The sequence below is a fragment of the Astyanax mexicanus genome, chromosome 1, assembly GCF_023375975.1.
Source record: "Astyanax mexicanus isolate ESR-SI-001 chromosome 1, AstMex3_surface, whole genome shotgun sequence".
NCBI lineage: Eukaryota > Metazoa > Chordata > Actinopteri > Characiformes > Acestrorhamphidae > Astyanax > Astyanax mexicanus.
The window spans coordinates 48322347-48335031 of record NC_064408.1 but is presented as its reverse complement, the minus strand read 5'-3'; the positions used below and the strand labels follow the sequence as shown (position 1 = coordinate 48335031).

At 38.5% G+C, this 12685-nt stretch overlaps 1 protein-coding gene across 1 annotated transcript in view; it reads right to left on the bottom strand.

Moving 5' to 3' along the window:
* Positions 1-4533, bottom strand: part of LOC125780629 (uncharacterized) — a 30232-nt gene extending 25699 nt beyond the window's left edge. The window contains exons 1-3 of the mRNA XM_049463245.1: positions 4196-4533; positions 3742-4024; positions 3290-3591 (exon numbers count right to left, since the gene is read on the bottom strand). Of these exons, the coding sequence (XP_049319202.1) occupies positions 3290-3591; positions 3742-4024; positions 4196-4440 (830 nt within the window). The 5' untranslated portion in view covers positions 4441-4533. The remainder of the gene's footprint in view (positions 1-3289; positions 3592-3741; positions 4025-4195) is intronic.
* Positions 4534-12685: the final 8152 nt, after the last annotated feature.

Below are 12685 nucleotides of genomic sequence, written 5' to 3'. Positions count from 1 at the left end.
TACTATTTTAGAAACTAACACTGGGAGTTTTGAGATGGACGTCTGTTATGCCTGCAGCCATTCATTGCGACATTTGAAGACTTATGTGTCCTAAAATCTGTTTTAGTATAAACAGAGTGGAAACGATCTTTCTTTCTGACTGATTCAATGGCCAAACAGTGGTCGTTACATATAGGCATTAGCAGTCCGCGTAGTAGATGACAACAGGATGCAGTAAAGTTTTTTAATCAGATCACTGAACTGCAGTGTGAAACCAAAACTAACCAGATCAACTGTATACCAGGTAACAAACACTTAAACCTTGGTACTGCTTCTGGACCAGAATTTCTAGTGTGAAAACACCCTTAGTCACCTTTGGCGAGATGTCGGCTTATGCAGGACGTGAACTAATTTCGAGGAGATTACAGTTTATTTTCCCTCATTACTCTGCTCGTGTAACTCGTCTGTCTCTCCCAGTGGAGATCTCCTGGTGTCCTCCACGTGTGTGTGTGGGGCCATTGTTTGGGCTTTTAAATTGACGAGTGAATCAGAAGGGTATTGCAGTATTAATTATTAATTTCGCATTGTGACAAAGAGAGAGAAAGAGATGGAAAGAGAGAGAAATGGCAAGAGCAGATCAAACAAGCCAAATGAATCAGAATGACTATGTGTGAAACAAAGGGGCCCACAAAGCGAGATGAATATCAATGCAGGCCTGTGTTTTGCTCATAATGATACAGGCAGACTCCGGCCCTGTGGACCTCTCTGCTAATGACCTACTGCAGTGTGGAAATTGCTATTGGGATTGCTAAGGGACCGGACTGTGCTCTTCCTCCCCGAAACATGGCTGAAAACTGCAAGACGGAGGAGGAAAATACATATTTATGAAAAACAGCACAAGCTGCATCCTGATGATGATGATGATGATGATGATGATGATGTGACACCATAAAAGAGACACTCAGTGAAGAGACGCAGCAGGCAAGCTGTGGCTGACATGTTTACTCTGCGGTAAGTGAGCAAGTAATGGTTCCTATAGCATGTATCGACAAAACAGACGCAATCAGAGCAGCTGCAAGGTGTTTCATTCAGCTTTTCACGATTGTGCTAATTATTGTCTGTATTCTGATAGGACAATGTTTAACACTAGACTATGACTGAAATTCCAGGAATGTGAGGATATCACCCCTACCTCTTGCCAACCATTAGAGGGCTTTCAGTCAACTTTTATTATGTATCATAAATTCATGACAATCAGGCCCTAAACCCATTCTGCCCCCAACTCCATCTTTTATTCACTTTCTCTACACAAGAACCAAAGACACCGTACCTCACTGCTCACTATTTCAGTAATATGTTACTAACATTTCTTTCTATGTATGTATAAAACAGTGGCGTGCAGTTAATATAGTGGATACCCCTTCTGCAACAACATAGCCCCTTCAGCAGAGCGCTGAGAAGGGGTTAGATAGTCATGGCCCCGCCCACGGAGTGAAAATCATGAATCTGATTGGTTAAATTGTCCTGCGACTTTGCTAATATTATTACTAAACCCTTCACAAAATCAGGAGAAGGGTCACGCAGACACGAGGGGGCAAAAGCCAATGCAAAAGACTAATGCTTTGAATTCGTTGCTGTTTTTTTTTTTAAGTAAATTTATAAGATATATGCTTATAGTTTAAAATAACTATAATATATACTTCCTGATTAAATATTTTGTAATGATTTACATGCACCTATTATCACCCCTTCTCTAAAGGGTTAGAAGGGCCTTACTGCACACCACTGGTATATAAGTACATTAATAAATACATGCATATTTATGTAGTTTCTAGACATTATGTTGTATATGTGCCAGAACCTTTTTATTTGATTTGTTATTTTTTATTCACTACTGAATAGTTTTTCTTGTGATTCTTGTAGCTTTTTATTGTATTTACTTTACTTATTTTTCTCCCAAATTTAGCTATGCCGATAATCCCACCCACACTTTTTTAGCTGTTAACGTCCCCTATCATTAGCGATGAAGGGTGAGGACTAGCACATGCCTCCTCCGATACATGTCAATCACATCATTTCGAGCTGCTGCTGATGCAGTATTTCCGAGAAGCATCACCGCACACTCCGAGGAAAGCACAGCGACTCGGTTCCGATACATCAGCTCACAGACGTCGCCTCGTGCTGATCAACATCACCCTAGGAGTGCTCTTTCTGCAGTTGTGCTTTCTCAGGGCTCTGGTAGCTGATAACATGCAGCATCTCCAGGATTCGAACCAACAATCTCCTGATCATAGTGGCAGCACCTTATTCTGGATTTTAATTTGCTCCTCTTTTTACCTTTTGTCATGCAGTTATGCACAGATGGTTGGTTGCAGTATTCTAGAACAGGTTTGATCAGATAGAAGAAAATACTTCATTTCCTGTGTAGTTTGTCATTCTAGTGTTACAGTTTTTCTGGATTGTTTACACACATTTCTGAAAACATGCCTCGTATTCTCAGAACTCTACACACAAATCCAACAAACACACACACAATGGGCAAAACCCTTCAATTCTCCTGCAAAATGAAACTTTACATTCAAAACAGTTTTATCTCTTCACAAAAGGCCATTTTGTGTTCAGATGACACACACAAACTATCATATGAACAGACAATTAAAAAAAGCATTTAAACACTGATGTGCTCAGTGTAAAACACCATTCTCCATTCATCATAATGACTTTTTGTTCAGTGTTACACTTACTACAGACATTAAATACATAAGTGCGTTGTAAAATATTTTATAATATTGTTTTTATACTCAGAACACACAAATATACTGTAACAAACATGTTTTATTTTTCCCACAAAACAATGTACACAGTGTACATCCCAACCGACACAAAGTTGCACATACAGTGCAGAAGATTTTACTGTATACAGTTAATAATAAAAAAACAAAACAAAATAAACTATGCTGCATCCTCTCTTCTGTTTCGGTCTGGCCACAGCACCTCATCTACATCACAAGCAATGTTTTCCCTGGCCAAGCAGCGGGGGAAATATCGCCTAGCATGGCGAATCCAGCCATGAAAAGCATCAACTGCTATATCTCCACATGCGTCTTCCATAGCTTGGAAAAGGGGTATACGCGTTTCTGAATTTAGGTCGTACACTTTCCATCTCCAGGCAGAAAAAAATTCCTCAATAGGATTGAGGAATGGAGAATATGGAGGGAGAGAAACAACTGAAAAGCGTGGGTGGTCAGTGAACCAGTTATGAACCAGAGCAGCCCGGTGGAAGCTTACGTTGTCCCAAATGACAACGTACCTGAGCTGCTCTGGGCCGTCTGTCTGATCTGGTGGAATGAGTGTGTTGTGTAGGGTGTCCAGGAATGTGATCAGATGGGCAGTGTTGTAGGGGCCAAGGGTAGCATGGTGATGGATGATGCCATGGTGGGTCATCGCTGCACACATTGTGATGTTCCCTCCGCGCTGGCCAGGGACTTCAACAATGGCACGCTGGCCGATTATATTCCTTCCCCTCCTTCGTCTTTTTGTGAGGTTGAATCCAACCTCATCAATGAAGATGAACTGGTGCTCCACTGCATCCACCTCCAGCTCAAGGACTCTCTGAAACACACATGACAATATCAGAAGTAGACATGGAGCGGTCACTATTGTGAAGCACAATCATTATGATTACAATATAATAGAAAGAAATATGTATGATTTATACAATGTTGACAGTATGCATCAAGGGTGGGAATGTATAGGACGTACTTGCACATAGTTATATCGCAATTCTTTGACTCTTTCTGAATTGCGCTCAAATGGCACCCTGTAGACCTGCTTCATCCTCAGTTTATTTCTGTGCAAGACACGGTCCAGCGTTGATAAACTTACCCTATCAATATTTTGAAATATCTCATTGTTTTCTATTATTTTTCTTTGTATTTGCCGTAAGGTAATGGCGTTATTTTCAAGAACCATGTTCATGATCTCTGTTTCCTGTTCAGGAGACAGAAGACGGCCCCGTCCACCTCTTGTTGGTAATCTTTCAGTTCTGCAATACAAAGAGTGCAATACTGTAAATACTGTGTAGGAATACATTTCCCAAATACTCGAAACACAATGTCCTACAGAACAGTCCACAGGTAATACTGTACTACTGTACTCATTGAGTACTGTATTGATATGCAGTACTGCAGTTTTGTAGTGAGAGTAGATTTCTTACCTATTCTCATTGCGGAAAGTCCGGATGATGGATGCTACAGTGTACCTGCTCAAATTTGGCTGTACTCTTTGCCCAGCCTCCCTCATTGTTAGGCCATGGTTGACCACATGGTCAACCAAAGTGGCTCGGATCTCATCAGAAATGATTGTCCTTGGCCTTCCTCGTCCTCGTCCTCCCCATCGTCCTCCTCTTACTCTCACTCCTCTGGCTCTGGCTCTGCCTCTGTTTACAACATTGGCCTCCATTGCTCCAAAACAGAAGAGCTCACCTGTTGCCCTTTTATGCTAAAGCTCTGATTGCTGAGTGGAAACATGTGTGTTATGTGTTTGCCCATGTGAGGAGTCAGTGTGCATAGTAGGGCAATTAACTTTAGAGTTTTGAAAAACAGTGTGTTCCTTGTGAAAACAAGAGATTTTCTTCATGACAATTGTGTGTAGAGTTTTGGAAAAAGTGTGTTTTAGAACTGCAATTTGAGTGTAAAGCAGGAATTGTGCTTGTAGTTTAGCAGAATTGGTTCAGGGGGTTGGTGCATGAGTTACATTTTGTGGTCATTGTGTTTCAAGTACCAATATTTGTGTGTAAACAATCGAGAAAAACTGTAATTCTGAAGGACAGGTCTACTTGAAGACCTTTACCCAGGCACAGCATGCTAACCACATGTGTCCTAGTGTCCTCTTATTTCGAAAACCTGAAATAAAGTCACCCTAATTTAAGATTTTTTATTTTTATTTTTTTATCAGTGGTTAGGTTTAAAGAAAGCACCACTCAGGGTGGTTTAGGGATCAATGTTGATTTTTTGTGATTTTTTTTTTTTTTTTAAGGTGATTATGAATGGAACAAGAGATCACAATGACTCAGTGACTCTATACTATCAAACCCCATATGTTGGTTCCTACAACTACAAGAGCCTGTTATTTTTAATATTAACCATGATCAAGATATGCAACATTAAAAATAATTAAGAGTTTATCAATTGCATGTACATTTTTCACTATGAGTGTATTTTGAAAACTGTGTTTTGTGCCCATATTATCTCAAACAGTGGCCCAACCATCAGGTGAAGTATTAGTATGAGCCTATCATTTTACAGTGTTTTGTGATGAAGCTTTTAGATGTCTGATTTCAGTCAAAAGACAAATGGAAAGCAGTAGTAGTGTCTATGTCTTGAAGTCTGAATTTTAATCATGTATTGAAGTGTGTGTGTGTGTGTGTGTGTGTGTGTGTGTGTGTGTGTGTGTGTGTGTGTGTGTGTGTGTGTGTGTGTGTGTGTGTGTGTGTGTGTGTGTGTGTGTGTGTGTGTGTGTGTGTGTGTGTGTGTGTGTGTGTGTGTGTGTGTGTGTGTGTGTGTGTGTGTGTGTGTGTGTGTGTGTGTGTGTTGAATAACACCACCAGAAAGTTGTGTTTACTATGGAGAGGTAAGGTAAGATACTGTGTGTGTACTGAGTGTGTAAAAGACAGTGACCCTGCTAACAGCATCTTTAACCACTGCTGGATCTGAGCAGGCCTCTGTCACACATTTCTAGGAGTGTATTAGCTAAGCTTATTGCTATGAATCTATGTGGGAAATAAAAAGGAAAAAAAAAACAGCTCTGAATTCAATCCAACATGAGGGATAGGTTCAGAATGAGAAAGGAGATTTGAGGATATGATAAAAATACTTTCAGTCTAATGTGTGTGTGGTATAGATGTGATGTTTGTGTGTGTGTGTGTGTGTGTGGCGGCAGATCGGGCCAGTGGTGTTATGTCATCTCCATAACCTCACCCATATCTGCTTAACATCAATAAGAGCGTATGCGGTAAATGAGAGCGGTGTTTTCCCATGGAACTCAATGGAGTTCATGGCTAATGAAAAACATATTACATTAAAAGGATGATTGTGAGTAAAATAAAGTGAATCAGATGCTGTCAATCAGCAACAACATGTTTGGTACCTGAGGTACCCCCAGAGCTGGACTTGAGAACCCTCTCCGTTTTGCATGCTCTTCATGAATATGCACACAAGGGTAGTGCCTTTCTTTTCCTTTTCCTCTCTTTCACACCTGCAATTGGGGAAAAAATCGATGTCGTCTGTATGCGTGTTTGTGTTTACACTTGGGCAACTCGTTCTAAATTCCGGGAGATTTTATCTGACTTGCGTGCATTAGGGAGTCGTTATTGATATGCGGTAGACTCCTGCAACTTCCGGGAGACCTGGGAGGTCTTAAAACAATAAAAAAAATAATAGGTTGACATTTCTTGCTCTCTTTTTCATCTCAATAGACACACACCCAAAATTGGAAATTCATCAATCTGTTGTAGAAGAAAGCAAGTAAAATCCATTGACCTGCCAGAAGTCATACTGGGATATCAGTGTTTCAATCAATCAGTAGGAAAAGATTTGCACTTAAGAGTACAAAGATTGTTGCTGGGGCTGTACCTTATATTGAGGTAGAACAGAGTACCTTTCAGTGAAAGTCTTTTGTTGGACTTTAATGTCTCTTGTACCAGTAAAGATTATAGAGATTAAAAACATTGTAATTTGTAAATATGTGTCAAGAACTTGAATTTTTTGGATGTATAATTAAAATATGTATTGTTTATAGTTTATAGTACAGTGATACAGAATACCAAATGTACCTTTTGGTTGGTTAATTGGTACAAATCTGTACTTCATGCTGTTAGAAAAGACTTTGTACATCAGAGGAAACCTGACCTACATCTGACCCTGTAAAAACCAAATTACACATTTGAGGGTAAAATTATGAAAAGTGTACCTTTTGAGTACAAGGAAGTGCTCATATCGTCCCTCTGTTTTTTAGTGTGTGAAGTTTTATCTTAGAGGATTGCTTGGGAACACCAACACCTCTAAGTTGTGAGGTATTATCTTGTCAAAATGATCCAGGAATGTCGAAAAAAGGCACTACCACCTACAGTGGACAGTGCAGTGGGTGGTAATGATCATGGTCAGAGGCATCAGGCTAGAATTGTCCATGCCAACAGACAAGCAGCTTGGGAAAAACCCATGTTCAATGCAGGAGACCCAACACACATTTTTAAATAAGTGACATTGCATGTGATACATGTCCTAATTAGGCTAAAAAAATCAGATACAGCAGTGATGTTAGGAGTTATCAAATCAATCATGTAATAAATCAAAAACCTGAAGACCATATAGGGAACCTGAGGTAGATGAACACAGAGTAATTTCCTTGGTTAATTTTAGTCAATCGCACTGTTGAAGTGTTTTTGAGGAAGTTTCCATAAGACCATATGAATTAAACCATAAAGGACTGGAGTAAAATAATCTTTTCTGATCAGTCCAGTTTTCAGCTTTGCCCAACATCTGGTCCTCTAGTACTCAGACAAAGACCTGGAGAGGCATACAATCCACAATCTTTTGCACCTTGTGTAGTTTGGTGGAGGATCGGTGATGATCTGGGGATACTTCAGCAAAGCTGAAATTGGGCAGATTAATCTTTGCAAAGGACCCAAACAACGTTATCCTGGATAAAAACACTTGCTTCCTTCTGGCATTGCTCTTGCAGTGTTTCACAACTCAGGCTTTTTTTTTCCTCAGCAGGACAATGCTCAATTCCACACAACTAGATCAATAAAGGTGTGGATGAAGGACCACCAGATCAAGACCCTGTCATGACCAGCCCAATCTCCAGAACTGAAGCACACTGAAAACCTCTGGAATGTAATCCAGAGGCAGATAGATGGTCACAAACCATCAAACAAAGCTTGAACTGCTTAAAGGTTCTGTAGGAGTGGCATATGGTCACCCAAAAGCAGTGTGTAAGAACGGTGGAGGAGAACATGCCAAGAGGCATGAAATCTGTGATTAAAAATCAGGGTTATTCCACCATTCCAATATTGATTTGATTAAACACAAGTATTATTATTATTGTTTCTAAACTAATATGAATCTGTTTCCTTTGCATTTTCTGGAAATTTCTCAGAAAGAGAAAATGTTACTCAAACATAATAAATAGTAAAATGTGATAAACTGATCATTTTGAACTGGTCTCTTAATTTTTTCAGATCTGTATACAGAGAGAGAGAGATATGGGTAATTACACTTACATATAAACGTGATTGTGAATGTGAATTGGAGAGAGAGATAGAGAGAGAGAGAGAGAGAGAGAGAGAGAGAGAGAGAGAATAAGATGGTTAATGTTGTGAATCATTACACAAGGCCCAGAGAGAAATTTCACACAGTGTGTGTGTGTGTGTGTGTGTGTGTGTGTGTGTGTGTGTGTGTATTTGTGTGGGTGTCTGGTGTGTGTGCATGCCTGCAAGAACTTTTACATTATGGTGATGGGGGTTCAAATTTGCCTAGGGACGTCTGTTTTGAGTGCATCATCTTTGGGAAGCATTTTAATTGTACTTTAATATCGAGGCTGTGAAATAAACAAAGTGGTGCAATCTCTCCGTGCAGCGGCGGGGACACCAGGGGACTCTGCTAAATGCATAAAGTGCCACGTTAATGCGAATGCTGCAGTGTATCCATCATGTTCCTCCAAACACACAAACATCCAGACCCAAGTGTACCGAACCTGGGACTCAGAGCCTCATCATGTGTTTTTGTACTGCAGAACGTGGAGGAGGCCTCGGGGGACCAGCAAAGCTTTGTACACTTAGTTATAATGCCTTTGCATCTGTTTTGTTTTTATTTAAGAGTACAGATGTTTGTTGATGAAACATGATGTGTACAAAACCATTTTAGCAGTTTTAGCTCCCTGCATTTAGTTATTTTGAGTCCAGTCTCTGACCTAGAGGAACGATTCAGAATATACAGAAAGTAACCCAACAGTTTAGGGACTGTGAACGTTTAGATGTTTAGAGTTATGATCATATGCTTATTTTTTTATCCATTTATTTAACATGGCATCATTTTTCAAACACAATTGTACTATAAAAATGATGTATGCACTTGTAATATTTGGTGAACCAGTCAGCTTATCAGAACCAGATGCTCACAAATGTAATAACATGATTTAATAAAAGCAAAGGACACTATACAAAAAAAAAAACATCAAGACAAAAGCGACCAGAACAGACATAAACAAATGGTGTCAAAACAGAGCAAGACTCAAAACCTAAAGCTAAAATTGAGAAAACAAAACAATGATGAAAAATTGGAAAGCGAAGCATTATAAAATGCTCAGTAAAAAAAAAAACTTGGAAATGTTGGCAATACTTTGCAAAGACAGACAAAAACTGGCAGTCTCAAATACACACACACACCTTTATTGATATATTGCACATGCGGTGCAACACGTTTTCATTTTCTGCAATCAAATGTACCCTGGGACTTGACAATTTTGGCCTGTCTTTTGAAACTTTAAAACTGCTTTCAAACATAAAGCGGGTGAACCTTCTCAGATAGTCCCTGATATAATTCCAATGTATCTATATAAACAGCATACGGAATTCTGTGCTTTCTGAAATTCCCAACCCACAATAAATTAACAGTGCTGTACATTCAAAATGGCTTACATGGCTATAGAGTCTATTTCACAACGTTGAGTGAATGTTAAGGGGCACAAATCAAAATTACATTTTCACATTAAAGCTATAAAAAAAAAAAAAATGTAAACAATATACAGTATTTTACAGTTTTTAAATGATCATACTTTAAAGGAGAAATCTGTTGTGAAAAGGACTTGGGGTGTAGTGAAACATAATAAGATTATGAATATTTTGTTAAATAGCCAACCTCTATTCTTCCCCAGCTTTTCAAAATACATCACTTTTAGCTGATGCTCCTAATAGCCTACAATGCTAGTAATAGGGGCATAGCGTTGTCCATTCGAATAAATCACACTTCACACCATTAACAAACTCAGAGTAGCTCCACACTTCATTGGTGGAATTCTTAGGGCCCTGACAATATGATGCACTAAGAAAAAATTAGGCACTAAGAACTTTGAACGGTGACAGTGAGTTTAGTAAAAAAAAAAAAAAAAACGTGAACATAGCATTAAATAAAAAGTGTTGTATTTAGAAATACAGAGTGAGAATGGAGGTGGGCTATTTGACAAAAGTTTGCACACGTTATCAGTTTCACTACACCCCAAGTTTATTTCACACCGGATTTCTCCTTTAAGACACGATGTAGTTACAATTTGCTGGAACAAGCAAAACTTCTGGAAAAAGGTTGTATTATCACTATTTCTCTGAAACGTACACAAAAGAAAATAAAGGGTAAAATATTGTTTACCTTTACTTATATATTACGAATATTGTACTTATTTGTAAGCATGATATCAGTCACATAGTAAAATCACCCTTTTGGGGGCTGTATATTAATGCAGCAACCTCTTATCCATCACTGGCCGGACTGACTGTTGACTTGAAGGTTGTTGTTGTTGGGTTTGACTTTGGTTTCATTTAAAATGCTTTTTGGAGCCAATTCAAAAATGTTCTTAAGGGTCTACATTTCAAGAGACGGCAACGTTTGGCCGCCTCCTAATTTACGCCTCCGCCAAGCTATCAAATGCATCTTTAATTCAAAGCCTCTGCCCTGACCCTACATGACTGTTTTGAAAGTAGCAGCAGCCTCGCAGTGAAAGCGAGCGAGGAGCGGGAAAGTGGATTACAGGCAGCTGAGATGCTAATGCATGATTGCAGTGGAAATTGTTGCTGTTCAATTTTGCAGACAGCCTCTTTCCAGCAAGGCCATTAAAATTGTTTTCGGCCACCTGCCCTGATGTCTGATTGTCAGGGCGGAAGTGGCATCTTGTCGGCAGGAATTCCGACTGTAAACAAATCAACACCTTGGCAGAGTGGATTAGTGACTGCTCCCTATTGATCGCAACAAGATCTCCTGATGCTACTGTCTCATACACACACTCCCAGACATCGGCCTGCTTAGAGACAGCGGAAAGTGACCGGCCCGGTGGAAGACTGTGGATTTCGTTGAAGAACAAATCTAATGACAGCCAAAGACCTTGGTGATAAAATTGCTTTAGGTTTTGCTGTGCTGTTTTAAAAAGGTTTTCAAGCAATGTAACATCAGTAACAAAGTTCTACAGTAACTCACTGTTTGCTAGACCATTTATTCCATTACATAGAAGGACTATTTAAACAACTCTTTTTGTTTTGTCACAATGGCTCCTATTATAATATTTTGTCATCATGACCCATTGTCAGCTGACGTGACAAACTTAAGGCTGTGGAAGAAGAGGTTACAGGTATGTCTGGCCTGCCTGCAGTCCTGATCTGTTCCCAGTAGAGAATGTCTGAAGAATTCTTAAATAAATAAACATGACAATAATCGAATCACACGTTAACCCTTTGATGAGCAATATGGATCATAGATTTTAATTTTTTTTATAACTTAGCATTAAATTAATTTAATGATTCAGTATTCAAGGTATTCCTCAATTAACTTTTTTTTTAGTTTTCTTACTTTTTGAATAAAAGCTCTTTTTGTATCGCTACCTCTCTAATGTGCAACATGGTTCAAAAATGACCCAAATTAATTTTCTATGGAACTTCATGAATGGCTGAGGGTTTCTATGAAATATCTTGCCAGTAAATGAATTTACTCATTCATTAATAAAGGTATTCCTCAATTAACTTGTTTTTAATCATAGTACATCCTTATTTTATGTTTTCCTTTCTAACTTTTTGAGTAAAAGCCTTTTTTGTATCTTAAAAGCCTTGTTTGTATTTTGTATTGAATGCGCAACATGGGTCAAAAATGACCTGCATTAATTTTCTATTTATTAAGTACAAATCATACTTTTATTTTCCTTTATTTCTTTATGAAGAAGCTTTTGTGTTTTTACATCAGTTTTACAAACACAGGTCAGGCACAATCCCACCATTTACCATTTCACACCTCAGCACAGCTCCAGTCTCACAATTCAGCACTGATTTACTGAAACATTACCTTAGAAAATATTTGACCTCAGTAGTGAAAGTATGATAAAAATGAATTGATCAATGCCTTAAATTCTAAATGACTGAATTAATGTACTATTGCTTGAACACTCAGCCATACACGAATTTACATAGAAAACAATTGCAGTCATTTTTCATCCATGTGTGCATTAGAGGGGTATTGATACAATAATGATGATCAAGAATCAAATTAATTGAGGAATATCCTACATTCTCAATGACTGGATTAATTTTTTGGCTGAAATACATCATAGAAACACTCAGCCGTACATGAATTAACATAGAAAATGCATGCTTGTCATTTTTAACACCTGTTGCACATTAGAGGGGGCATGCATAGGCTTTAGACCTTTTTGCAGACCAGAAAACCAGAAAAATGTGATCACTTGGTATCCTTGGTATCAAAATGTCTTTTAAATTGTTGTGAGAAGAAATGGCAGCATTTACAAAGTGATAAATGCTTTATTTTAAGAAGATTGTATTTTTTTTCCTATACTATGCCAGCTTTTTTTCTGATTTGAGGTGGTATAAATGTACACTTCATTACAAAATGCCCCAAAAAAATACCAATACATTTTGTCATTCTATGTGATCTCA